The sequence below is a fragment of the Fulvia fulva genome, chromosome 3, assembly GCF_020509005.1.
Source record: "Fulvia fulva chromosome 3, complete sequence".
NCBI lineage: Eukaryota > Fungi > Ascomycota > Dothideomycetes > Mycosphaerellales > Mycosphaerellaceae > Fulvia > Fulvia fulva.
In genome coordinates, this window is record NC_063014.1 from 5,512,982 (window position 1) to 5,536,634 (window position 23,653).

The 23,653-nt window shown below is 47.7% G+C and overlaps 6 protein-coding genes across 6 annotated transcripts; 4 read left to right on the top strand and 2 right to left on the bottom strand.

Moving 5' to 3' along the window:
* Window positions 1-1,348: 1,348 nt before the first annotated feature.
* Window positions 1,349-1,816, top strand: CLAFUR5_08631 (uncharacterized protein; the record flags this gene model as incomplete). The annotated part of the gene is made up of 1 exon (XM_047907779.1): window positions 1,349-1,816. The coding sequence occupies one exon, from the start codon at window positions 1,349-1,351 to the stop codon at window positions 1,814-1,816; it is 468 nt and encodes a 155-aa protein (XP_047759537.1).
* Window positions 1,817-11,024: 9,208 nt separating this feature from the next.
* On the top strand, window positions 11,025-12,714 carry CLAFUR5_08632 (Phenylacetyl-CoA ligase epaB; the record flags this gene model as incomplete). The annotated part of the gene is made up of 2 exons (XM_047907780.1): window positions 11,025-11,078; window positions 11,134-12,714. 2 exons carry the CDS (start codon window positions 11,025-11,027, stop codon window positions 12,712-12,714), a joined length of 1,635 nt encoding a protein of 544 aa, XP_047759540.1.
* A 435-nt stretch (window positions 12,715-13,149) lies between these two features.
* CLAFUR5_08633 (Major facilitator superfamily multidrug transporter mdrA) lies at window positions 13,150-14,700 on the top strand (the record flags this gene model as incomplete). The annotated part of the gene is made up of 1 exon (XM_047907781.1): window positions 13,150-14,700. One exon carries the CDS (start codon window positions 13,150-13,152, stop codon window positions 14,698-14,700), a length of 1,551 nt encoding a protein of 516 aa, XP_047759539.1.
* A 104-nt stretch (window positions 14,701-14,804) lies between these two features.
* Window positions 14,805-15,701, bottom strand: CLAFUR5_08634 (uncharacterized protein; the record flags this gene model as incomplete). The annotated part of the gene is made up of 1 exon (XM_047907782.1): window positions 14,805-15,701. One exon carries the CDS (start codon window positions 15,699-15,701, stop codon window positions 14,805-14,807), a length of 897 nt encoding a protein of 298 aa, XP_047759535.1.
* Window positions 15,702-16,041: 340 nt separating this feature from the next.
* On the bottom strand, window positions 16,042-17,742 carry CLAFUR5_08635 (N amino acid transport system protein; the record flags this gene model as incomplete). Its single annotated transcript, XM_047907783.1, has 6 exons — window positions 16,042-16,458; window positions 16,506-16,897; window positions 16,956-17,147; window positions 17,205-17,388; window positions 17,457-17,534; window positions 17,590-17,742. 6 exons carry the CDS (start codon window positions 17,740-17,742, stop codon window positions 16,042-16,044), a joined length of 1,416 nt encoding a protein of 471 aa, XP_047759534.1.
* Window positions 17,743-18,607: 865 nt separating this feature from the next.
* CLAFUR5_08636 (Calmodulin) lies at window positions 18,608-19,169 on the top strand (the record flags this gene model as incomplete). The annotated part of the gene is made up of 3 exons (XM_047907784.1): window positions 18,608-18,686; window positions 18,746-19,084; window positions 19,135-19,169. The coding sequence occupies 3 exons, from the start codon at window positions 18,608-18,610 to the stop codon at window positions 19,167-19,169; spliced, it is 453 nt and encodes a 150-aa protein (XP_047759984.1).
* Window positions 19,170-23,653: the final 4,484 nt, after the last annotated feature.

Below are 23,653 nucleotides of genomic sequence, written 5' to 3' on the forward strand. Positions count from 1 at the left end.
GACCGGTAACGTCCCAACCGCGTCGCATGACGAGTAGCTCCAGACGTGCCCCCACGAGGAGGCTTGCATCATCCTCTCGATGGTACAGTATCTTGTGTCAGGCCAGAGGGTCCCTTACGCCCAGGCTCTCTCCCTGTACTCAAACGGTGACACTGTGTATCATCTCAGTTCTTCCCGCTCTTGAAGTCTTATATGATTATCGAAGCCTGATTGTCTTTTTGCTATGATATCGTGCCCGGAGGCGCTTGGTCGTCGGTGTCGCCATCTAAAGCTGCCGGGAACAAACTCCATCGATCGTGCAGTAAGAGCACGTGTAAGGCTCGGAGCCATCTGTGATATTGTGAGTACTCGAGTTGCGCCATCGACGGGATCGTAGCAGTAGAAAACAAGAGACGACGTGAGTGTCAGAGTCAGAGTGAAAGTCGACGGCAAGGCGTGAAGTACGACCCGGGATGCTTGGCAAAGTGGATTCTGAACATCTTCAACTTCGACATCTTCGGAACAATTCACCTCCCAATCTGCAGGATACATCTACGACTGAAGTGCAATCACCGCGAATATCGGTCTCGATACGTCGTCTCGATATGTCGTCTATACGAAGCCCTGAACAAGTCGTCTTGCCCTCTATATGGAGTCGCTGTTCAGCACAATGTACGCGTCCGAAGGAGCAACACAATCATGGCACGGCGTAAATTTCTGTGCTCTGTACCCTATCTCGTGCCCCGTCGATTTATACCAATACATCAAGGCACATTAGCATCTACTTCTAGCTCATGAATCTTGAGAAGTCGCGTCAGCATGCAAAGGAGATACCTGAAGCCTTACAGACTGGTTGGCTTAGCTCGTGTGCTATGCATCACCAGGCAAGCATAATCATGAGGCCGGTTGATCCCGGCCCAGAGTCGCCATCAAGATCAAGTGAGACATAGGCTTGACCCCAAGACTATCGAGCTGGTCGATTGAGGAAGCCGATTTCGTCTTGATCAACAACGACTCAGATGATGAGGACCTCGCCGCCCCATGACGGATTCGTTTTGATTCTCGTGGCCCGAAGATGTTCAAGAAGCCCGTCCAGAATGTGCAAGAGATACATGATCTTTGCCTCGGTCTTGAGTCACTGCGGGTTACCCAGCCCAATTGCGAGATCTGTCTCGGTTACCTTGCTAATAAAGCGAAGAAGGCGCGACACGGGCTGTAATTGCAAGGGAGAGCGCTCTTGAAGACTGCGAGAGCCTCAACAGTAACGCTCACGCAGGTCCTCGACCGGAGCAGCGGCCTGAGGATCAGTTTCGAAGACAGGAGATGTCTTGCTCTGGCTCTAGCATCTGGTACGCTGCGAGTGTATGGAATGGAGTGGCTCCCAGAGCATTGGAGCAAGGATAAGATCGTACTCTTCAAGAGGGCAAATGGTTCAGTGGCCGGCCATCCTTTCATCACCGCGGAGCTCACGAAAGCTCAAGGCCAGGTCCTTCAAAACGCGGTTCCGAGCAGATCACACAGCTTGATAAGGAACCAGGAGGTATTCTGTTTTGGCCTAGTACTGATCGAGATTGCTCTAGGGAAGTCTTTCGAAGAGCTGAGAGCTCCTGGCACACCAAAGGATCCACTGTGCGACCTGAGTGAAGCGGCTCGATTGGAGGAGGAAGTATACCTGACCGCAGGTCTTCGTTATGGCGACGTAGTCCGGAGATGTATTCGATGCGACTTCGGTGAGCGCGATAATGGATGGGACGACCCAGCCTTCAGGAAGAAGTTCTACGAGGGTGTTGTTGCTGAGCTCGCACAGGATACGGCAGACCTCGAGCATTTGCGATGACGGGATGCATTAGATCGATGTGGATTGTACTCTCGCAGTTCCGGCAATGATTGTATAATCAAGACGTGAGGGCCCTATTAAACGACCTTGAGGACCTGGCCAAACACGACACATTCGAAAGCTCTCATCAAGGCCATTCCAACGATCTACAAAGCAGGCCACTGCCCCTAGAATTGAGGGAGTTCTACCTCATTCAATTTGGACAGCTTGAAGTTCTCTTCACCCTGTTTCTTCAGCTCCAAACGCCGCGGATGTGCCTAGCTACATTAGGCAACTCCTAGGCAATAGCAGCCCAGGCTACGGCACCACCGGCGCCTACGGCTCTACAGGCGAAGCTCCCCCAAGACAACTAGTAGCAACTCATAGAGGACGCAAAAAGCATAGAAACTAACGATCAGCTCCCATACCGGTCTCTACAGGTGATAATCACTCAGCTACGTACGGCGCTTATACTGTCGTATCACCGAGGGCAATAAGAAATGAGGACGACGTCTTAGGCGATTAGCAAGGCCACCCGGAATCAACACCCCTATAGCTAGGCATCGGTCGCGGCATCGACACTAGGCCCCGCCTAACGTACGATATAGTTACGATCCGTATTATAGTGAAGGAAGACTAGGCCGAAGTTACGAAGCTATCGAACAAGGAGCTCGCCTAACGAATCAATCAACTAGGGGTGGTCGTAGTGAACTAACAGTCTAACGGCACTCTATAGATCTATACTAGCTCTGCTACTACTAGGAGGCACCTAGAGGCATAGCTATAGTAGGTATCTAAGGTTACGGTATTAGTAAAGGTCTTAACGAAGTAATTCACGATCCTAGTCTACGATATACCTAAGGAGTTCGACCTAACTAACTAAGGTCACCTACGTGCTCTCTAAGAGGACAACCCGGTCACTCTTAACTCTCTAATCTAGAAGGCGACTTGGCTCTATAGGAAATGGCTAGAAGGTAAGAATGCCTCGGCGCTAATAGTATAGCTATAAGACACAAAAGCGGCGGATCTAGCGATAGAACAAGGCCTAGTCTAGTAATATAGCCTTAAGATAGTAGAAAAGCACTCCTTATCCTTTCGTGTCCTCTAATACTTTAAATACTAACAGTATAGACACTAAACCTACACGTGTATAAATAAGTAGGCCTGCTCGAACTATATAGGAGACTAAATGTCTAGGGACTATATATCGGCTACGAGGTAGTACGCGAACTGTCCGGGGTACTACCTATCGTATAGTACGGAATACCTATAGCGGAAACTAGCGAAAAACAAGGCAATCACAAACAGAACCGTCGCCCTAAGATTCTACGGCGACCGTAAGGCTAGCCTATACCGGAACTAACTAGCGGCGGTCGGGTATAAGCGCCCTAGGGCCGAGAACGATATAAAGGATACGCAACCTAGGGCGTACGGGAGGCCACGTACTCTACTAGCTACGGCGAGGGAATCTAACTAGGCCCGGCTCCCCTTTAGTATATAGCCGATAGGCGTAGACTAGGACGTATAGGGCAGTAGGACATAGGACGATATAGAGGAAATGATTGTCGATACCGATAACTAGCCTCGACACGCTTAGTATTATCTAGTATAACGTTAACTATAGTAAGGATATAGTCTAGAACTATTTCCTATACGAGGCGGACCCGCGCGTCCACTACGTCCTTATAATCTAGGAGCTATAGATTAACCCGTACTATAAGAGACTAACAACCTACAAGTCACTAGGCTATACGACATGCCTACGAGGCAACGGCAGACCCCGCACGTGCTTCTATATTAGTAAGGATATACTAGAATCCGACTAGGAGGTAGTGTACTACGTAGACGAAGAAGGCGGGGGCGATATTACCTCCCTCTACGTAGGTAGCACCTAGATATACAACCTATATATACAACCGCTAGCCTCGAGGTCTAGCCGCGACCTAGGGGTCTATAGACACCTAGACAGTGCGCTTAAGAGACAAGGGTACCACATCGTAGTAGGAGACTTTAATATATACTACCCTTCCTAGGAAAGCCTTATATAGCCGTAACCTATAGCCGACGAAGTACTCGACTTAATAGCGAGCAACGCAATTGCCCTTAATACCCCGAAGGACCTAGGCACCTAGAAGAGAGAGAGACTCTAAGGCACGATCGACCTCTCCTAGATCTTAGATAGCTACTACTACACGGTAACCTACTATAGGATCGAACATAAACTCGAGGCGTCGTTAGACTATATACTAGTTAGGACCTCTATTACGATATAGATATAACGTACACTAGCGAGAACCCCTAAGCTAAACTAGGGAAAGGCCTACTAGGCCAATATCTAGGCGTACCTCGATAACTCTAAGAGGCTAGTCTAGATCGCGTAGCAGCAATATAATAGTAAAGACGAGATAGACGAAGCAGTCTAGGGGTTAATAGACGAAATAAGAAAAGCGACCTTACTTTACGTTCCGCTTACCTAACTAACGACATAGTCTAAACTATACTAGACGCCGGAGTATACTACGGTAGTAAGAGAAGTAAGGAGAGCCCGCCGGGTATAGACGAGTAGCTATAGCGAGGAGGCCTAGAACGTATATAGGGAGGTATACTAATAGAAGAAAGCTATAATACGGAGGGAGAAAGTAGTCGGCTAGAGGGCTATAGTAGAAGAAATCGCCGGTAAGCTAGAGAGGATGTAGAAGCTAGCGAAATAGGCCCGACAGGACCCTATATAGGGCCCCTCCTTCTCTATCCTAGCGCTATAATCGCCTAGTAGCCCGGTCAGCGACCCCGAGGCCAAGGCGCGTCTACTAGCTAGTAAGTTCTTCCCGCCCCTAGTCGAGGCTAATCTAAGCGACATAAATAGCTCTACTCCCCTAGCCCCTAGTATCGCGGTCTAATAGGAGGTGTCCGCGGGAGAAGTTGCCGCTATACTAAGGAAGTTGCCGGCGAAGAAAGCCCCGGGGCCGGATAGGATTCCAAACGAGCTACTAAAGAAGTATAGAGATCAACTAGCCCTAGTAGTTATAGCGATCTTTAACGCCTGCCTATAGACCGGATACTACCCGATAGCTTTTAAACAATCGACGATAGTAGTCCTACGTAAGCCGTAAAAGGAAGACTATACGTAGGTGAAGTCGTACCGCCTAATTACACTCCTTAATACTCTTAGGAAGGCGCTTAAGAAGCTAGTTATAACGAGACTCTCCGAGGCGGTAGAGGAATACTCCCTACTCCCGGACACCTAGATAGGTGCGCGCCTATAGCGATCGACGCTATCCGCGATAGAACTTATCACCTCTTAGGTAAAGGCTATCTAGTATAAGAATAGGGACAAGGTAGCTTCCTTACTTAGCCTAGACATATCGGGAGCCTTCGACTACGTGTTATACCCGCGGCTACTCTATATCCTAAGGTCGAAAGGACTCCCTAAGTAGCTTATTAACTTCGTACGGTCCTACCTCCAAAACCGTAGTACGTCGATCCTAGTCGGCTAGTATAGAAGCCTATTTTAAGCAGTCTATACTAGAATCCCGTAAGGCTTAACGCTAGCACCTATTCTGTTCCTCTTCTTTATAGCGACGCTACTCCTAGCCCTAGAATCCTAGAACACCGCTACGAGCGGCTTCGTAGACGACATAAACATCCTAGCGTAGTCTTCCTCGACTAAGGAGAACTATAGGCTACTAGAAGAGAAGTACAAGATCTACGAGGACTAGGCTAGGAGGCACGGGGCTCGGTTTGCCCTAGAAAAGTACAATCTGATACACTTTACGCGCCGGCCACGGTTCTATAATATATAAGCTTCTATCTAGATATAGGGACACACGACTAACCCGGCAAATCAGCTTAGGATCCTCGGACTATAGGTAGACCCGGCGCTACGGTAGAGGAAGTACGTATAGGCAATATTACGGAAAGCTAAATAGAATATAGTATTATACTAGAGGCTCACTACGTCTATATAGAGGGCGGACTTTTAGTAGTTACGACTTCTATATACGGCTATTATACGGCTAGTCCTTACCTATAGTAGCTAAGTATAGTCCTTAGGCGAGAGGGCCTACCTATTAAAGGGACTCGTCGCGCCGTTAGTAAAGATCTAAAACTAATGCCTAAGGAAGGTCACCGGGGTATATAAATCGATACTAATAAGGATACTTAAGTACGAGACCGCTATACCGCCGATCGACCTATATATCTAGGGACTACGGACCTCCTACTTAGGCAAGTCGGTATAGTACCTAGTATAGAAGGTCATCGCTAGTGTAGTCGTAAGGGCCCGCGAATTAGTACTAGCGTATAAGGGCATTCGACCCGGAAACGAGCCGAACTACCGGGTAAGGGACGAATAGCTAGTAATATAATAGGAAGGTAAGAAATCGTTTATAGAGCAACTATAGAAAGAGAGGTAGAACAACTAGGTTGTAGGGTATAGTAGACGCCCTTAGCTAGCGGGACAACCTAAGGAATAGTTAGCTACAAAATCCGCGGTCAAGCACCCCCTAAAGCTTATCTACTACCGCCTAACGAGGGTATAGAGTAGTATAGCAACCTAACTACGAAGCGAACATATCGGCCTCTAGGGGTACCTATTATAGAGGAAGGTTCTAGGATACACGAATACTAGCTACCCCTACGGCTATCGCTCCTAGAACGTACGGTACGTACTCCTCGTCTATCCGAGGTAGTCGCTAGGAAGGGGGGAGTAGATAGTAAAGGCGAGGAACCGGACGATTAGGGTACTTCTTAATAACGCTAAGGACCTACGGCGTATTACGAACTAGATACTAGAGAAGGGCTAGCTAGAACAGTACCGCCTAGTAGGAGTAGTATAGGAAGGGAGGATACGGCATAGCGCGACGAGACCGGCTAGGAGCGGGGGCTAACGGGGTAGTAATATAGACTACGTACGTTTAGAGGGAAAGCTAATCTAGATAAGGAGTAGTCGGGGGCGGGAAGGGTTTTCACCTATTCGGGTTTCCCTTTATATATAATAAGAGATATATACCTATATAGGCCGGATAGGGTCCTAGAACAGGGGAATGACAAATCTATCTATCTATATAGTTATAGAGAATAGAAAGCGCCTACGAACGGCCTACTTCTACTATATACTATACTAGATTATAGTCGCTAATGTAATTATCGGCTAGATGTCCGGTATATAACCTAGAATACGCGCCTATCGCGATAAGAGTGATCGAAGCCCTACACAAAGAGGCAATAGCCCTCTAAGGCGTGTTAATACTACTACCTCTATACACCGCGATAACCTTCCGCCCGAACCTTCTAACTACCGAGCCGCTATAAAACACCGCTTCTCCTAATAGTAGATCGAAGCTATAGCTAAGGAGTTTACTAAAGCCCTAGCAACAGGCACATTTAGATAGGTAATAAAGGAAGAGAAGGATTAGGATGCTTAGTAAGAGGAGGGACTTTAGCTACTACTACCGCTTAAGTGGGTATATAAATATAAACTAGACGAGCACGGTATACTAAAGAGCTTTAAGGCTAGGCTATACGTAAGAGGCGATTTATAAGGAACACACTTAGACATATACGCCGCTATACTACTAGTAAGTATATTCCGCCTCTACTATACTATAGCCGCGAGCTTCGACCTAGAAGCCGAACAATTCGATGTTATTAACGCCTTCCTAAACTCGGACCTACTATATACTATATATCTATAACTACCTCCTAGAATCGATAGGCCATCCTATAGACACGCCCTTAAGCTAGTTAAGGCCCTCTACGGTCTAAAGGAGTCCTCTTTATTGTAGTACAACTCCCTAACCGAGACGCTAGCCTCCCTTAGACTAGTACCCCTATCGGACTCTAAATATATCTACTATAACAATAAGGTTATATTCTTCTTTTACGTTAACGACCTAGTTATGCTCTACTACCGTAAGTATAAGGCCTATACTACTAACATTAAGTAGCGGCTGCTTACTAAGTACAAAATGTACGAGCTCGGTGATCTCTCCTAGTTCCTAGGAATCAAGGTTACGCGCGATAGAAACAAGCGCTTACTATAGCTCTCTTAAGAAGACTACATTAAGAAGCTAGCCGCTAAATTTAGTATATCTACGAATGTACGCAAAACGATAGTACTAGTAGATTAACACCTTGATTAGACCGTTCTAGAGGGTCATTAACCCACCTCTATCGCTATCCTTACGTACTAATAACGTATAGGATCCCTTAACTTCGCCGCTATATATACGCGGCCTAACATCGCCTTTTCCTTATCTATACTATCGTAGTATCTAACTAAGCTAACTAAGATATACCTTAAGCTTACAGATTAGTACTTACGCTATCTCCTAGAGACTAAGAACCTCTGCCTTATATATAGCGCTAGCAAACACATCACTAGCCTTTATAGCTAACTAGAGCACCTCGGTAGTAACTACGAGTTCTTTAGAGTATCGGACGCGTCCTACGGTATAAATAATAACAGGACTAGCTTAAATAGCTAGGTCTTTATACTGTTCGGTAGACTAATAGATTATAAGGCATCTAAACAAATCACTATTACTAAGTCCTTAATAGAGGCTGAGCTACTCGGGCTTTCGTAAGCTGCCTTAGAGCTTATATAGTAGGAACGAGTCTTCGCTAAGATACACCTTCAGTTTAATTAGCGTACCTACTTATACTACGACAATACGTAGACTATCCGCTTTATTAACTAATAAGGGCAAAAGCTTAACACAAAGCTACGCTACGTTAATATCTACTACTACTAGCTCCGATAGCGAGACTAGCGCAGAGACATTAAGATCAAGTATCTTAGTACTAACGACATGCCTATAGACGGGCTGACTAAGCTGCTTCTACTACAGAAGCACAAGCGCTTCGTTAAGCTACTTAATATAGCTAAGGAAGGCGTAGACCTACGCACCTTAGTGCCCTCTATAGCCGTATTAGGAGGTAACGGGCTAATAGACGCCTAAGAAGCCCGTAGTAGCGGCCTTACCTTATCTCGAAACAAATACCGAACGGCTTCATCTTTACGGACACCTCTCTAGAAGCGCTAGTAGGCGTAAAACACGGCTACTAGTAGCTACTAATACTATAGACAATAACGAAGCTAGGGCAAAGTATCTACTATTCACCGGTTGGGCCCTAGCACTATTATTAATAGGTGTTTCTCGGACTCCTATTGGCTAATAGCGCAAGGGCGAGAAACACCCCTGTTACTAGTAGTAGCGTACGCGCGCGACAAAAGTAGCGCGTCTAATTAGAAAGCGAGAAACGCCTCTAACTTACTACTAGTAATAATACTACTACCTTGTCACTACATTATCCGCTACTTTTGTACCTTATATATAGTACACACTTGCCTAAAACAAAAAGGTATCACTACCCTAAGGTAATGACCTTTAAAAGTATAGAAAGTAAGGCACCCCAAAGGTACCTTTTTAACTTTCTAATACCGTTGCTCCGGTGTTACCTATTAGAGCCCTATTACACCTTATATAGTATAACCTCTGTCGTAGACAGCCTAGTACATTACGCTACTAACTAGTATCTTATACTCCCTAGGGGTAGAGCGAGCTCTCTTACTATTCGCCGGAGCGAAATAACTTAGTATAGAGTAATTATCGGACAATTTAATAAGTTGAGCGGACGACAATATATATTTAAGTATACGATAGGACTAAGGCTACCCCTGGATTGAACTTAAGTCCTCTAATGTTTACCGGTAGGTAAGATAATTATATACTTAAGTAAAAGTCCGTATAACGGGACTATTACCTAAGCTATCTTACCGGCAATAGTTATATATTCTATGCTTTATTATATAGGTAACAATAGTAGTAGTGAAAGTAAGGAATAAGGGAAGGGGTATAAAGCTCACCTTACTTACCTTAGCTTACTTCACTTAAAATAGCTAACTTACCCTTACTATAGTAGTAGTAATACCGAGGGCTTGACGTCACTACTATAGGTAGGGGGGGTAGTTATAATAGGGTGTACGCGATTATATAGGAATCAGCTCATTCACTCTAGCGCACGAGCTAAGGGGGTGTGTCGCGATCCGAGCGTATATATAGGCAACATCCTATTATCAAAACTTAAGGCTACGTACGCTAAGAATCAGGTGACTAATTAGTCACCTATAGCCTCTTTAAGAGCAACACTTGTCTATTCTAGATAGACACATATAATACATAACCTACTTTTGAAACACCCTATATAAGCCCGTATAATAATCTCCTATACTTCTAACGTAATACGACCTAGTAAACTTCCGTCGTCGTAATAGACTATCTAGATAAGGTAGTCCTAGCGGATCTAGTAATATAGGTAATAGTTAGTAGAGTAGTTTCTCTAACCTAACTAGCCGGAAGTCTTAATAGCTTCTATATTCTATATTACTAATAGAGTCTACTAGACTACTACTACTTTCTCTAAAAGGCTTTAAGGCCTTATAATTGTTTTTGCTTAAGCTTTAGTACCCTCTAAGCTTTGCCTTAGAGGTATAAGCGGATTTAGTATAAGGCTATATAGAGATAGTATTACCTAATCATTTATAAATAAAACTTGCTTTTAAACTATCTATTCTATACTTTAGACTAACTAGAAACGCGCTTATAAGCGACGCGACTTAGTATTAGAATACTAAAGCGATCTATCACGTTAGAAGTGTAGGAAGTTATTATACGGGCTCATATAGGGTGTTTCAAAAGCAGAGTGTGTATTGCATGTGTCTATCTAGAATAGACAAGTGTTGCTCTTGAAGAGGCTGCAGGTGACTAATCAGTCACCTGATTCTTGGCGTACGTGGCCTCAAGTTTTGATGATGATGGGCTGTTGCCCATGTGCACGCTCGGATCGCGACACGATCTACTAACGGCTATACTGCTACAAGGATATACAGTAAGTCCGAAAAAACCAAGTGCGACGTAGCGACTGCCATGACATACCTTCCAGCGGCTTGATGACGTCGAAGCTGTCTTGCAAACTCCGAATTTGGTGTTCGTTAGAAGCATGACACGGCAGATCTACATACTGGCGCACTCACCTGCAAGCCGGGAGGAAGCTCAAGCTTAACCATCCCTTGGGGCAATCCACGCCACTGAAACCTTGCCGAGCACAACATTGAGTACAGTATCAGCACCGATGTTATGAATAAGACCTCTCATGGACGCGATCTGACGTGTAGACACCGAATTCGCTTTTTATCCCTCGCCATCGAGCTCAAGAACATCGGCTGGCCATGGACTTCACATCAAGCATCTTGAGCCACCCGCCAAATGATCTCGAGAGCCCCGTGAGAGAAGAGAATCACCCTACATGAAATACCACATGGCTGACATACATGGTAGATCTTCATCGATGCCGACTTTCCCGACCGCACGATATGCTGGCGTGAGTACGCTTCGTCGGTGAAGCGCATAGCTGCAGGACTGCAGAGGCTAGGTCTCGCAGACGGAGACTGCGTGGCCCTTGTCAGTGGCAACGACATCCACTACCACATCCTAGGACATGGTGTGATAGCTGCCGGTGGTGTGTTCGCTGGTATCAACGCTGCTGGCAAAGCCGGCGAGATACAGGCGAGCATCACGTCCGCAGATGTCAAATGGGTGTTCGCAGAGCCCGACCTTCTAGAGCGAGGAGAAACCGCGGCCAGGAATTACGGTATCCCGGGGTCGAGGATTCTGGTCTTCGATGCGAAGCCCAGTGCGCCTTATTCTGGTCCCCTTCACAAGTTCAGCGATCTGCTGCAATCTAATGGAAGTGCCTGGAAACCTTATGCCGGAGCAAAAGAGCCAAAGGACCGACCATGCTTCCGGATTCTGACGAGTGGCAGCACTGGGCTGCCAAAAGCTGCGGAAGTCTCGCATGCGATTGCCGTCAATCGGGGGCCCATGTTCTCTGATGTCTCCGGAAGTGCTGCTCATGCCAACCAGAGGAGATGCTTGCATGTTGTAGATATGCATCACGTCTCTGGCATCTCGGTATCGGGCGCAGCCGCGCTTGGGAAGCAGATTACTTATATCTCCAAGCAAAGAGACGCCGTTTCGACGATCGATCTTATCGAGAAGTTTGAGATCACGACAATACTGTTGCACCCTAGACTCATGGAAGACATGACTGAGATTGTTCGGTCAGGCAAGCGAGACCGCGCAGCGCTACGTTCACTCAGGAGCATGACTGTTGGTGGGAGTGTCGTCAATGGTCATACCGCTCTGGCTTTCAAGGCGTTGCTATCTGATGGCGCTGTCGTCCAAGCTCCTTACGGCTCGACAGAGGCAGGTGTAGTCACCACCTTGCCAAGCGGCACACCTTTCATTGCTGATCATGTTGGCAATGTGGCCCCGGAAGCTGAGCTCCTAATTGCCCACGAAGAGACTCTTGAACCTCTCGGCAATGACCAAGATGGCGAAGTCTGTGTGCGGACAAAGTCGATGTTCTCGGGCTACGTGAACAACAAGGAAGCGACAGATTCGGCCTTCTTCACCGATGCCCAAGGCAAAGTCTGGCATCGCACAGGCGACAAGGGCCACTTCTCTACGAAGCATCAACAACTCACCGTCACTGGCCGCTTCAAGGAGAACTTCAAAGTCGGGCAAAACGAGGTATGCCCAGAAGAAGTCGATTCCGAGCTCATGAAGCACGATGCCGTGAAAGACGTCGCTACAACATCTACAGCTGGTCGGAGAAAGCAAGGTGACTACGAGCCTATTGCTTACGTGGTCGTGCCTGATCCGAAGGTTACGGGTCAAGAGCTCGTTGACTTCGTGGCCTCGCGTATATCTTCGTACAAGGCGCCTACAGGAGGCGTGGTGTTCTGTGAGCGTATCCCAAGGACTGCGTTCGGGAAGATTCAGAGGAGGCAGCTCGATACGCTGCAGAAGCAGGAGAGATCGATTGGGTTTGTGACGTTGGAAGCTGGGTTGCAGTAGATCTGTTGAGGTGGTTGGTAGCGTATGGAGCGAACTTTGCGTGATGATCAGAAGTTGCATGTTGAAGACCGGATCCAGTGTGTGTGTTGGCATCAAATCCATCTGCACTTCCACGACACCTCTGTCGAGCCGTTGGCCAATATGGCATCATGCACCGCCGGAAATACTGCAGTTGAGCACAACGCCAAGCCATGAGTCGTGGGCAAGCTCAAGCATGATGTCTGAGGCTCCACTGATGTTCGCTGCCCATCGAACTCTGAATCGCAGCGGCATATGCTAGCGCATCACAGATCAAGATCCCCGGGACTTGCTCGATCGCTAACTTTGCATATGCCACATCAGGCAAGATGCAACGCTCAGCAACGTTGACCTCATCACATCTCACCATGCTCGCCGCCTCTGCGAGATGGACACTTTCCGTGCACACCGACCGCGATGGATCGAATTGACAGACTGTTATCCAGCTTCCTTGCGACCCCATATCGACCCTGCGACCTTGAGAAGCATGACGAACAACCTCATTTCGACGACAATGGCCTCCTAACCTTCTCACCAAACGACCCAGAAGACCCCAAGACTTGGTCCTCCGCCCGCCGCTGGTATATTTCTCTCGTCACCATCCTCCTGGTCGTAAACGCCACATTCGCCTCCTCAAGCCCATCAGCTTGTCTCCCCAGCATCTCACAAGAACTCCACGTCAGCCCGGAAGCAGCAGCGCTTGTCATTACAGTCTTCCTAATCGCCAACGCTGGCTCTCCGTTCCTCTGGGCTCCCTTGTCTGAGCACTATGGAAGACGCTGGGTCTTCTACGGAACCTTTCTGTGCTACTTCATTTTCAACTTCCTTTGTGCGTGGGCACCGAACTTTGGAGCATTGCTGGTGGGACGGTTCTTCACGGGGATCTTCGCGAGCTCGACGCAGAGTAATGCCCCTGGACTGTTGGCGGATATCTGGGGACCAATGGAGAGAGGGAATGCGATGGCGTTGTTCAGTGTCATGGTCTTTGTGGGACCAGCTCTAGGCCCTGTCATCTCGGGCTTCCTGCAGTTGAAGAAGGATTGGCGATGGGTGTTCTATGTCCTGCTATGGGCTGCTGGTGGAACGATGCCGTTGATGTTTACGATTCCCGAGACGCATCCTGGGCAGATCCTGACGAACAAAGCGAAGAGGCTGCGAAGGTCCGGGTTGAGAGACGTGAAGGCGCCGGCTGAGGTGTCAGACCGGACGCTCAAGTATCTATTCGGGACCGCGTTGACGAGACCTTGGGCCATTCTGATCAACCCGATCTCATTATGCTGTGCCATCTACACTGCCCTGGTGTACATGCTGCTGTACATGCTCTTCAGCCTGTATCCGATCGTCTTCCGGCAGATGAGAGGATGGAATTCCGGCGTGGCTGAGCTGCCTCTCATCGGTACCATCACTGGAGCCTGCATTGGAGGACTCATCAACTTCTACTTCACAGTCCAGGACAGGAAGGAGAGACAAGCTGGCATACCCCGTGTGCCAGAAGACCGCTTAGTGGTGGCCAAGATTGGTGGAATCATCTTCCCGATCTCAATGTTCTGGTTTGCTTGGACGGCGCAGTATAATAGCATACACTGGATCTCACCCACGCTCGCGGGCGTGCTGCTGTGCGTGGCTATTGTCCTGATCTTCGTCGCGTACCTGAACTACCTGGTGGACACCTATATCACATACGCAGCGAGTGCGTTAGCTGCAAATGCAGTGCTGAGGCTGGCTTGTGGAGCTGCAGCACCGTTGTTCACGCCGTACATGTTCGAGAGTCTGACAGTCGCTGGAGGCGGCTCACTTATTGGTGGCGTTGCAATTCTGCTTGCTCCAATACCGTTCGTCTTCACAAGATATGGTGCTACGTTGAGAGCTAGGTCGAAGTTCGCAGCGAGCGACCCGCCGCCAGCCAACGATATTGCTGCAAGGAGTGAGAGTCGATCGACAGAGTCAGGCAAGGATGAAGAGTCGTGATCAGTCCTCGGTAGTTGCGAAGGGTATCACATAGGGTAGCATTTCACTTGCCCTTGTCGTTGTACAAGATGACAACTATGCAACTCGGTCCATTCGCCACAGTCTCATGTATCTCGTTGACCCAAGGCCCACGTCCTTCTTATTCTCGTGCTTCTCAAGATAGCGACCGGGCTATTCGTGTACACTAAACCGACAGCTTGCCTGGTAACTGTCTCGAAGAATTTGACCCACATGCTGCCTATGTCTCCCATCCTTCGCCTCTCAAGTCCATCCATCATCTCCCTTAACGTAAAATCTCTGGGCGGTCCATAGATCCATTTGTCAGATCTTGAAGCCACCTGTCCAGACAATTTCCAGCTGTACCGACCAGTGCTGACCATAGAACAACAAACGTCCATCGAACCAGCAGAGTGGCAAAGCTGCATATCCCAGACCGAAGCGTCGTCGCCTACGATTTGCTCAGGCCTGGCTTGCGAGCGCCGACCCCAGGCGTCCCTCATCAGGAATCCAGCACCTTCTTCGTGCACTTCGTCCGGGTGTGGGCTCTCTCTAATAGTCCAAGTGAGTGCAAATTTGCCTGGGTTTGAGGCGGACTGCCATACATCCCATGGCGTATAGCGCTGTGCTGGCGCTTCCCTGATGACCCACCACCTGTGACCATGACACAAGATAAGATCGGTCTTCGCGTTCTGGCGTACCATGGCCTGGTCCTCTAGCCAGGTGATCCGGGGATCGTGGTAGATATCGCTTGCTGCACACATCAGGAATGGGTTAAGGCGCAGTGCCATGTCTGGCTCTTGTGCCACAAAAGGCTTCTTCTTCAGCTTTATGGAGCCTTTGACGGTGGCGCGGAAACAGCTGACTGTACGTTGACACAACAAGAGGTCGTGGGTAGAGAGCGACGTCAAGATGTTTTCAAGTGATTCTGGGATCTCGAAGACTTGCTTGGCTCTGCTGTTCTCGTATGTGATAGTCTTCATGGAGGAACTTTGGTCTACCATGTTGCTTGGGACGTGACCGTAAGCCTGGTCGCGAACGTGACGCGATACTGTGAAGGGCACTTTAGCTGGGTAAACAAGGACGCGCTGTTTGCTCTGTCGTCTGCTTTTTGTTTCGTTGACATGTCGAAGGTGCTTAGCTGAAAGCAATCAACGGCCCGCGAGAAGTCAATAGTAGAATCTCGAAGCAGTCGTCAGAGGGTTTGGACAAAAGGACTGCAGAACGAGGTTCGTCTAGAAGGAGTCTTTTTCTATGGTGAGACTGTGCAGTACCATAGTTTGTAACCGATACCATCCGTAGGCTATCGTGCCTTGAAGCATGACTGGTCAGCATCTCGAACGTCTACGACGAGTTCGAATTATCAGCACACGACCACGGCGAAGTACTAGCACCCGCATCCAACGCATTAATAATCCCCACAATCGATCCATAAGTTCCCGCAATCGTCAAGAAAGTACCACCAATGATGATGAACCATGCCCACGCAACACCGAGCTTCCACTTAAAGTCGCGGTTCGGTCTGCTCCAGTTGTCGTACAGCCACATAAAGCCCATCGGTTGCAGGCAGAGCAGAGTTCCAAAAGCGGCGCCTGCGAAGGAGACCAATTCGCCGAAGACGGGGATCGCGCTGGCCAGGATATACGAGACTAAGGCGATTCCTGCTGTGCAGCAGAGCCATACGATCCAGTGGGTTGGTGTGTTGCTGCTTAGGTGGTGGGAGCCTTTCAGTATGCGGACGAAGATGAACTTAGCAGGGACCTGATAGTGGTTAGTGGAGGAAGAGCAGCAGCGACTACTTTACTTACGTGGCTCAGCAAAATCATAGAAGCCAACAAGCCTGGAAGTGCCAACCCGTAGCAGATTCTCTTCATGAGAACACCCGCGGATCCAAGGGCTGGTGAGGCGACATAGGACCCGCAAAAGTAGTACACGACGATGCCAATGGCAAGGTAGAGAGCTGTCACGACACCTTGACAGATTGCCATGGAGCGCACGTACTTGCGAGGCTCGCGCATCTCGGACACGATTGAGAAGAAAGCGGGCGTGCCAGCGTAGGCGAAGACCAGTGTAGATAGAGCCTGAAATGCACTGGCTGGCGTCGGAGTAGCCGTGATCCTGTAGTCGGAGCTCCATGGGCCGGTCTGTGGTGCTGCAGAGGGGCGGTCTTGAACACCTACTGCGACGGTGAGGACGAGGACTAGATCAACAAGGTTAGCACATATACTCTCATCCGCTAGATATGAACATCGACTCACTGGCTGAGATAATACCAACCACACCCACCCACGCGAGCCATGTGATACGCCCGAGGGTCTGAATGCTCGAGAACAGGAAACCAATGATGGCAGCAACGGCCACAAACACAGCGGTACAGGCTCCATGGAGTGACAGAGCGTTTAGCGCAATGCTAATGGAGACCATTGCAGATCCAGCCACGAAGATCCAGACTATGATGGTGTTAGTGCAAGCAACTCAAGACAAAATGCCAGAATCTGGAGTCGTACATAGGCAGAATACAGTGCCCATGATGATGTAGCCGGCCTTGCCCATCAGCAGTCCACCAACGTCGTCAATGCCGTACACTTCTGGGTGGTTGATCTTGAATATGCCCACGATGTAATCGGACCAAGTCGTCATGATCGCAATTGCCAGTAGACAGATGACGCCCGGGACCATACCAACCGTGTCCTACAGGTCCGTTAGTCTGGTGGAACTCTCTTCAGAGTCAAGACCTTGAACGATGGATCGCCACTTACGAAGACCAGAGGGATGCCGAGCACACCAAGACCGATCTGTGTCTTGAGCATAAGCACGACACCTCCCATCCATCCGACCTATTTCGACCTATGTCAGTCCATTTCCGATCTACCGTAAAACCCTCCAACATACATTGCGATAATTAGGCCCATTCGTCACATCGCCAAACACAGCATCATTCGTAACACACGTATCGGCCTCCGGATCATAGCCATACGAATAACGTCTCTTCTCCTGAGCATTCTCGGTATGCCATCCCGTTTCTGCCTTCACGTCGTTCTGCATTTCGTTCTAACTTTCCTGGAGACACTGGGGAAGCTGGAGAAGAAGTGGAACATGGGTTGGAGAAGAAGGAAACCGTCTTCAAACGTTATTCTTCTATAGAGTGGATCAGAGCACGTGCGACTGCCCAGGATTCGCAGAACGGAACACCGATAGTTACCTAGAGACAGCATAGTGCAAGTTCTCCCCTCGTAGTGATAGCGCGAAGGATCAGGTGCGTCCAATCAAGCAATATTTGTGACACCCGGATCGGCACCCTCCACTTCTCGGAAGGCTTGCCCGACCAAGGATGTAGTCTAACACCGGGCTACCAGGTCTTGATCAGGGACGATTGCCGGTTAGATATGGGTATGAATGCGCGCACATTCTCGTGGGACAGCATCAGCATCGGATGAGCTTCCGATCTTGCATGGAAGCCGACAGCAGGTCGGGCTATTGTGGGATACCGTGCCAGTACGCGAATGATCCACGTGGAAGCATGGTCGGCAGTACCAGATCTTGGACATAGAGTGGACCTGACGCATGTACATGCCGCTTGTGGTCGGCCCTGGAGATGAGTTCCATGCAATGCGCTGCGAGATCCACTGAGAGTGCGGCTGGAGTCGGCTCTGGGACAGCTCGCGGGCGAGGCAATCGCGATCGCTGCTCTGTAATGGCTTGAAAGGTGGAATGATGTTTCCGTGGAAAGTGATGAGATGCTGACATTTGCAGAGAGATAGAGGAAAGAAAGAAGAGTAACAAGCTCTTGCTGCACAGAAGGAGCTTGCAGTGTTCCACCAGTGACGTCCTCGCTTGGCCCCACCAAAACACACCACATGCATGCAGTCCGACCTTTCAGCTCCATGTGACAGCATCTGCATCAACAACCATGGCCGACAGCGTCCTGTCCGAGCAGGAAATCAAACACTTCCGAGAGGCATTTGCACTCTTCGATAAGAACGGCGATGGTGAGACGTACCGCTCCAAGCAAAATGCTTCTTTGCCTCAAGGTTGATCATCCTGGTAGGCGAAATAACAGCCGAGGAGCTGGGCGCGGTGATGCGATCTCTGGGGCAGAACCCCAGTGACTCCGAACTGAAAGACATGATCAACGAGGTTGATGTCGACCAGACTGGCTCGGTCGACTTTTCCGAGTTTTTGCAGATGATGGCGCTGAAACTTAAAGACACCGACGAGGAGCAGGCTCTGTATGAGGCTTTCCGCGTGTTCGATAAGGATGGCAGTGGCACCATATCAGCTGAGGAACTCAAGGCGGTCATGAAGACTCTGGGGGAGGATCTGTCGGATAAGGAGCTGGATGAGATGTTGAAGGAGGCCGATACTGATGGGGACGGAACCATTGATTGTAAGTCGTCCTGACACGGCCTGTGATTCATTAAAGCTGACAGCAGACAGACAAGGAGTTCGCAGCATTGATGAGCCAGAAGTAGATACTGATATGGCTTAATGTGTTGGGAAGAAATTGATGAGCTCACCTTGCGCCTGGGGCATTGCACAAGCCACCGTGGCCTGTCAATGTGGTCAAATGTGGTCAAGGCTTGGCAGTCACCAGCATGAAGGAGCACATGGCGTTCTCAATATCAATCAAATGACTTTCTTCTACTCGCTGGTCTCTTCCCATAGTAAATGCAAATTGTCCGTCATGGCCCCTCTTTCGGGCATGAATATGCAGCTGGGCACCTCAAGCTCCAATCAAGACACGTTGTCGGTCTTCATCCTTACTACTCATTGGGAGACTCAATGGAGGGGTTTTGTTGATTACCGGTATTCAGTTTATGGCCATGCTATGTCCTGGATTCTAACAAGACGCTCCCGAGGGTCGGTGACAAAGTTTATTGCCGCCGAGCGCTTCGACTATTTATCGAGACGCAGGCCGTTGCTTTAACACGCTGGCATGTAGTCGAGTAGCGAGGTCCGATTGCTATAGTCGAGGGTATAGCGCGTCGACGTATGTTACATCTACAGATTACGTTGTATCTACTTTAGCAGCTCTCCAGAAGTGAAGTCGACATATATAGCGGCGGCAACATACCTTTCACCAGGCCTTGTCCGTTCATAGTCGGATCGTGGGCTCATGTCGTACGCATTGTGGTATCTGAGATCCACAGTAGGAAATCGTGGCTGAAGCTTGGCGTCATTGTTTTCCAAGACGCGTATCGACTACCACGCCTATCTCAACTTCCTTCTCACTGCGACGTCACTAAACACACGTCTTGATTATAGATAGATTTGTCATTCCCCTGTTCTAGGACCCTATTCGGCCTATGTAGGTATATATCTATTGTTATATACAAAGGGAAACCCGAATAGGTAAAAACCCTTCGCGCCCCCGACTTCTCCTTATCTAGATTAGCTTTCCCTCTAAACGTACGTAGTCTATGTTACTACCCCGTTAGCCCCCGCTCCTAGCCGGTCTCGTCGCGCTACGTCGTGTCCTCTCTTCCTATACTGCTCCTACTAGGCGGTACTATTCTAGCTAGCCCTTCTCTAGTATCTAGTTCGTAATACGCCGTAGGTCCTTAGCGTTATTAAGAAGTGCCCTAATCGTCCGGTTCCTCGCCTTTGCTATCTACTCCCCCCTTCCTAGCGACTACCTCGGACAGACGAGGAGTGTATACCGTACGTTCTAGGAGCGATAGCCGTAGGGGCAGCTAGTATTCGTATATCCTAGAACCTTCCTCTATAATAGGTACCCCTAGAGGCCGATGTGTTCGCTTCGTAGTTAGGTTGCTATACTACTCTATACCCTCGTAAGGCGGTAGTAGATAAGCTTCGGGGGGTGCTTAACCGCGGATTTCGTAGCTAACTATTCCTTAGGTTATCCCGCTAGCTAAGGGCGTCTACTATACCCTACAACCTAGTTGTTCTACCTCTCTTTCTATAGTTGCTCTATAAACGATTTCCTACCTTCCTATCGTATTACTAGCTATTCGTCCCTTACCCGGTATTACGTTAGAAGTATAGGAAGTTATTATACGGGCTTATATAGGGTGTTTTAGAAGCAGGTTATATATTGTATATGTCTATCTAGAATAGACAAGTATTGCTCTTAAAGAGGCTGTAGGTGACTAATTAGTCACCTGATTCTTAGCGTACGTAGCCTTAAGTTTCAATAATAGGATATTGCCTATATATACGCTCGGATCGCGATACACCCCCTTAGCTCGTACGCTAGAGTAAATGAGCTGATTCCTATATAAACGCGTGCACCCTGTTCTAACTACCCCCCTACCTATAGTAGTGACGTTAGGCCCTCGGTATTACTACTACTATAGGAAGGGTAAGTTAGCTATTTTAAGTGAAGTAAGGTAAGGTGAGTAAGGTGAGCTTTATACCCCTTCCCTTATTCCTCACTTTTACTACTACTATTATTACCTATATAAAAAGCATAGAATATATAACTATTGCCGGTAAGATAGCTTAGGTAATAGTCCCGTTATACGGACTTTTACTTAAGTATATAATTATCTTACCTACCGGTAAACATTAGAGGACTTAAGTTCAATCCAGGGGTAGCCTTAGTCCTATCGTATACTTAAATATATATTGTCGTCCGCTCAACTTATTAAATTGTCCGATAATTACTCTATACTAAGTTATTTCGCTCCGGCGAATAGTAAGAGAGCTCGCTCTACCCCTAGGGAGTATAAGATACTAGTTAGTAGCGTAATGTACTAGGCTGTCTACGACAGAGGTTATACTATATAAGGTGTAATAGGGCTCTAATAGGTAACACCGGAGCAACGGTATTAGAAAGTTAAAAAGGTACCTTTGGGGTGCCTTACTTTCTATACTTTTAAAGGTCATTACCTTAGGGTAGTGATACCTTTTTGTTTTAGGCAAGTGTGTACTATATATAAGGTACAAAAGTAGCGGATAATGTAGTGACAAGGTAGTAGTATTATTACTAGTAGTAAGTTAGAGGCGTTTCTCGCTTTCTAATTAGACGCGCTACTTTTGTCGCGCGCGTACGCTACTACTAGTAACAGGGGTGTTTCTCGCCCTTGCGCTATTAGCCAATAGGAGTCCGAGAAACACCTATTAATAATAGTGCTAGGGCCCAACCGGTGAATAGTAGATACTTTGCCCTAGCTTCGTTATTGTCTATAGTATTAGTAGCTACTAGTAGCCGTGTTTTACGCCTACTAGCGCTTCTAGAGAGGTGTCCGTAAAGATGAAGCCGTTCGGTATTTGTTTCGAGATAAGGTAAGGCCGCTACTACGGGCTTCTTAGGCGTCTATTAGCCCGTTACCTCCTAATACGGCTATAGAGGGCACTAAGGTGCGTAGGTCTACGCCTTCCTTAGCTATATTAAGTAGCTTAACGAAGCGCTTGTGCTTCTGTAGTAGAAGCAGCTTAGTCAGCCCGTCTATAGGCATGTCGTTAGTACTAAGATACTTGATCTTAATGTCTCTGCGCTAGTCTCGCTATCGGAGCTAGTAGTAGTAGATATTAACGTAGCGTAGCTTTGTGTTAAGCTTTTGCCCTTATTAGTTAATAAAGCGGATAGTCTACGTATTGTCGTAGTATAAGTAGGTACGCTAATTAAACTGAAGGTGTATCTTAGCGAAGACTCGTTCCTACTATATAAGCTCTAAGGCAGCTTACGAAAGCCCGAGTAGCTCAGCCTCTATTAAGGACTTAGTAATAGTGATTTGTTTAGATGCCTTATAATCTATTAGTCTACCGAACAGTATAAAGACCTAGCTATTTAAGCTAGTCCTGTTATTATTTATACCGTAGGACGCGTCCGATACTCTAAAGAACTCGTAGTTACTACCGAGGTGCTCTAGTTAGCTATAAAGGCTAGTGATGTGTTTGCTAGCGCTATATATAAGGCAGAGGTTCTTAGTCTCTAGGAGATAGCGTAAGTACTAATCTGTAAGCTTAAGGTATATCTTAGTTAGCTTAGTTAGATACTACGATAGTATAGATAAGGAAAAGGCGATGTTAGGCCGCGTATATATAGCGGCGAAGTTAAGGGATCCTATACGTTATTAGTACGTAAGGATAGCGATAGAGGTGGGTTAATGACCCTCTAGAACGGTCTAATCAAGGTGTTAATCTACTAGTACTATCGTTTTGCGTACATTCGTAGATATACTAAATTTAGCGGCTAGCTTCTTAATGTAGTCTTCTTAAGAGAGCTATAGTAAGCGCTTGTTTCTATCGCGCGTAACCTTGATTCCTAGGAACTAGGAGAGATCACCGAGCTCGTACATTTTGTACTTAGTAAGCAGCCGCTACTTAATGTTAGTAGTATAGGCCTTATACTTACGGTAGTAGAGCATAACTAGGTCGTTAACGTAAAAGAAGAATATAACCTTATTGTTATAGTAGATATATTTAGAGTCCGATAGGGGTACTAGTCTAAGGGAGGCTAGCGTCTCGGTTAGGGAGTTATACTACAATAAAGAGGACTCCTTTAGACCGTAGAGGGCCTTAACTAGCTTAAGGGCGTGTCTATAGGATGGCCTGTCGATTCTAGGAGGTAGTTATAGATATATAGTATATAGTAGGTCCGAGTTTAGGAAGGCGTTAATAACATTGAATTGTTCGGCTTCTAGGTCGAAGCTCGCGGCTATAGTATAGTAGAGGCGGAATATACTTACTAGTAGTGTAGCGGCGTATATGTCTAAGTGTGTTCCTTATAAATCGCCTCTTACGTATAGCCTAGCCTTAAAGCTCTTTAGTATACCGTGCTCGTCTAGTTTATATTTATATACCTACTTAAGCGGTAGTAGTAGCTAAAGTCCCTCCTCTTACTAAGCATCCTAATCCTTCTCTTCCTTTATTACCTATCTAAATGTGCCTGTTGCTAGGGCTTTAGTAAACTCCTTAGCTATAGCTTCGATCTACTATTAGGAGAAGCGGTGTTTTATAGCGGCTCGGTAGTTAGAAGGTTCGGGCGGAA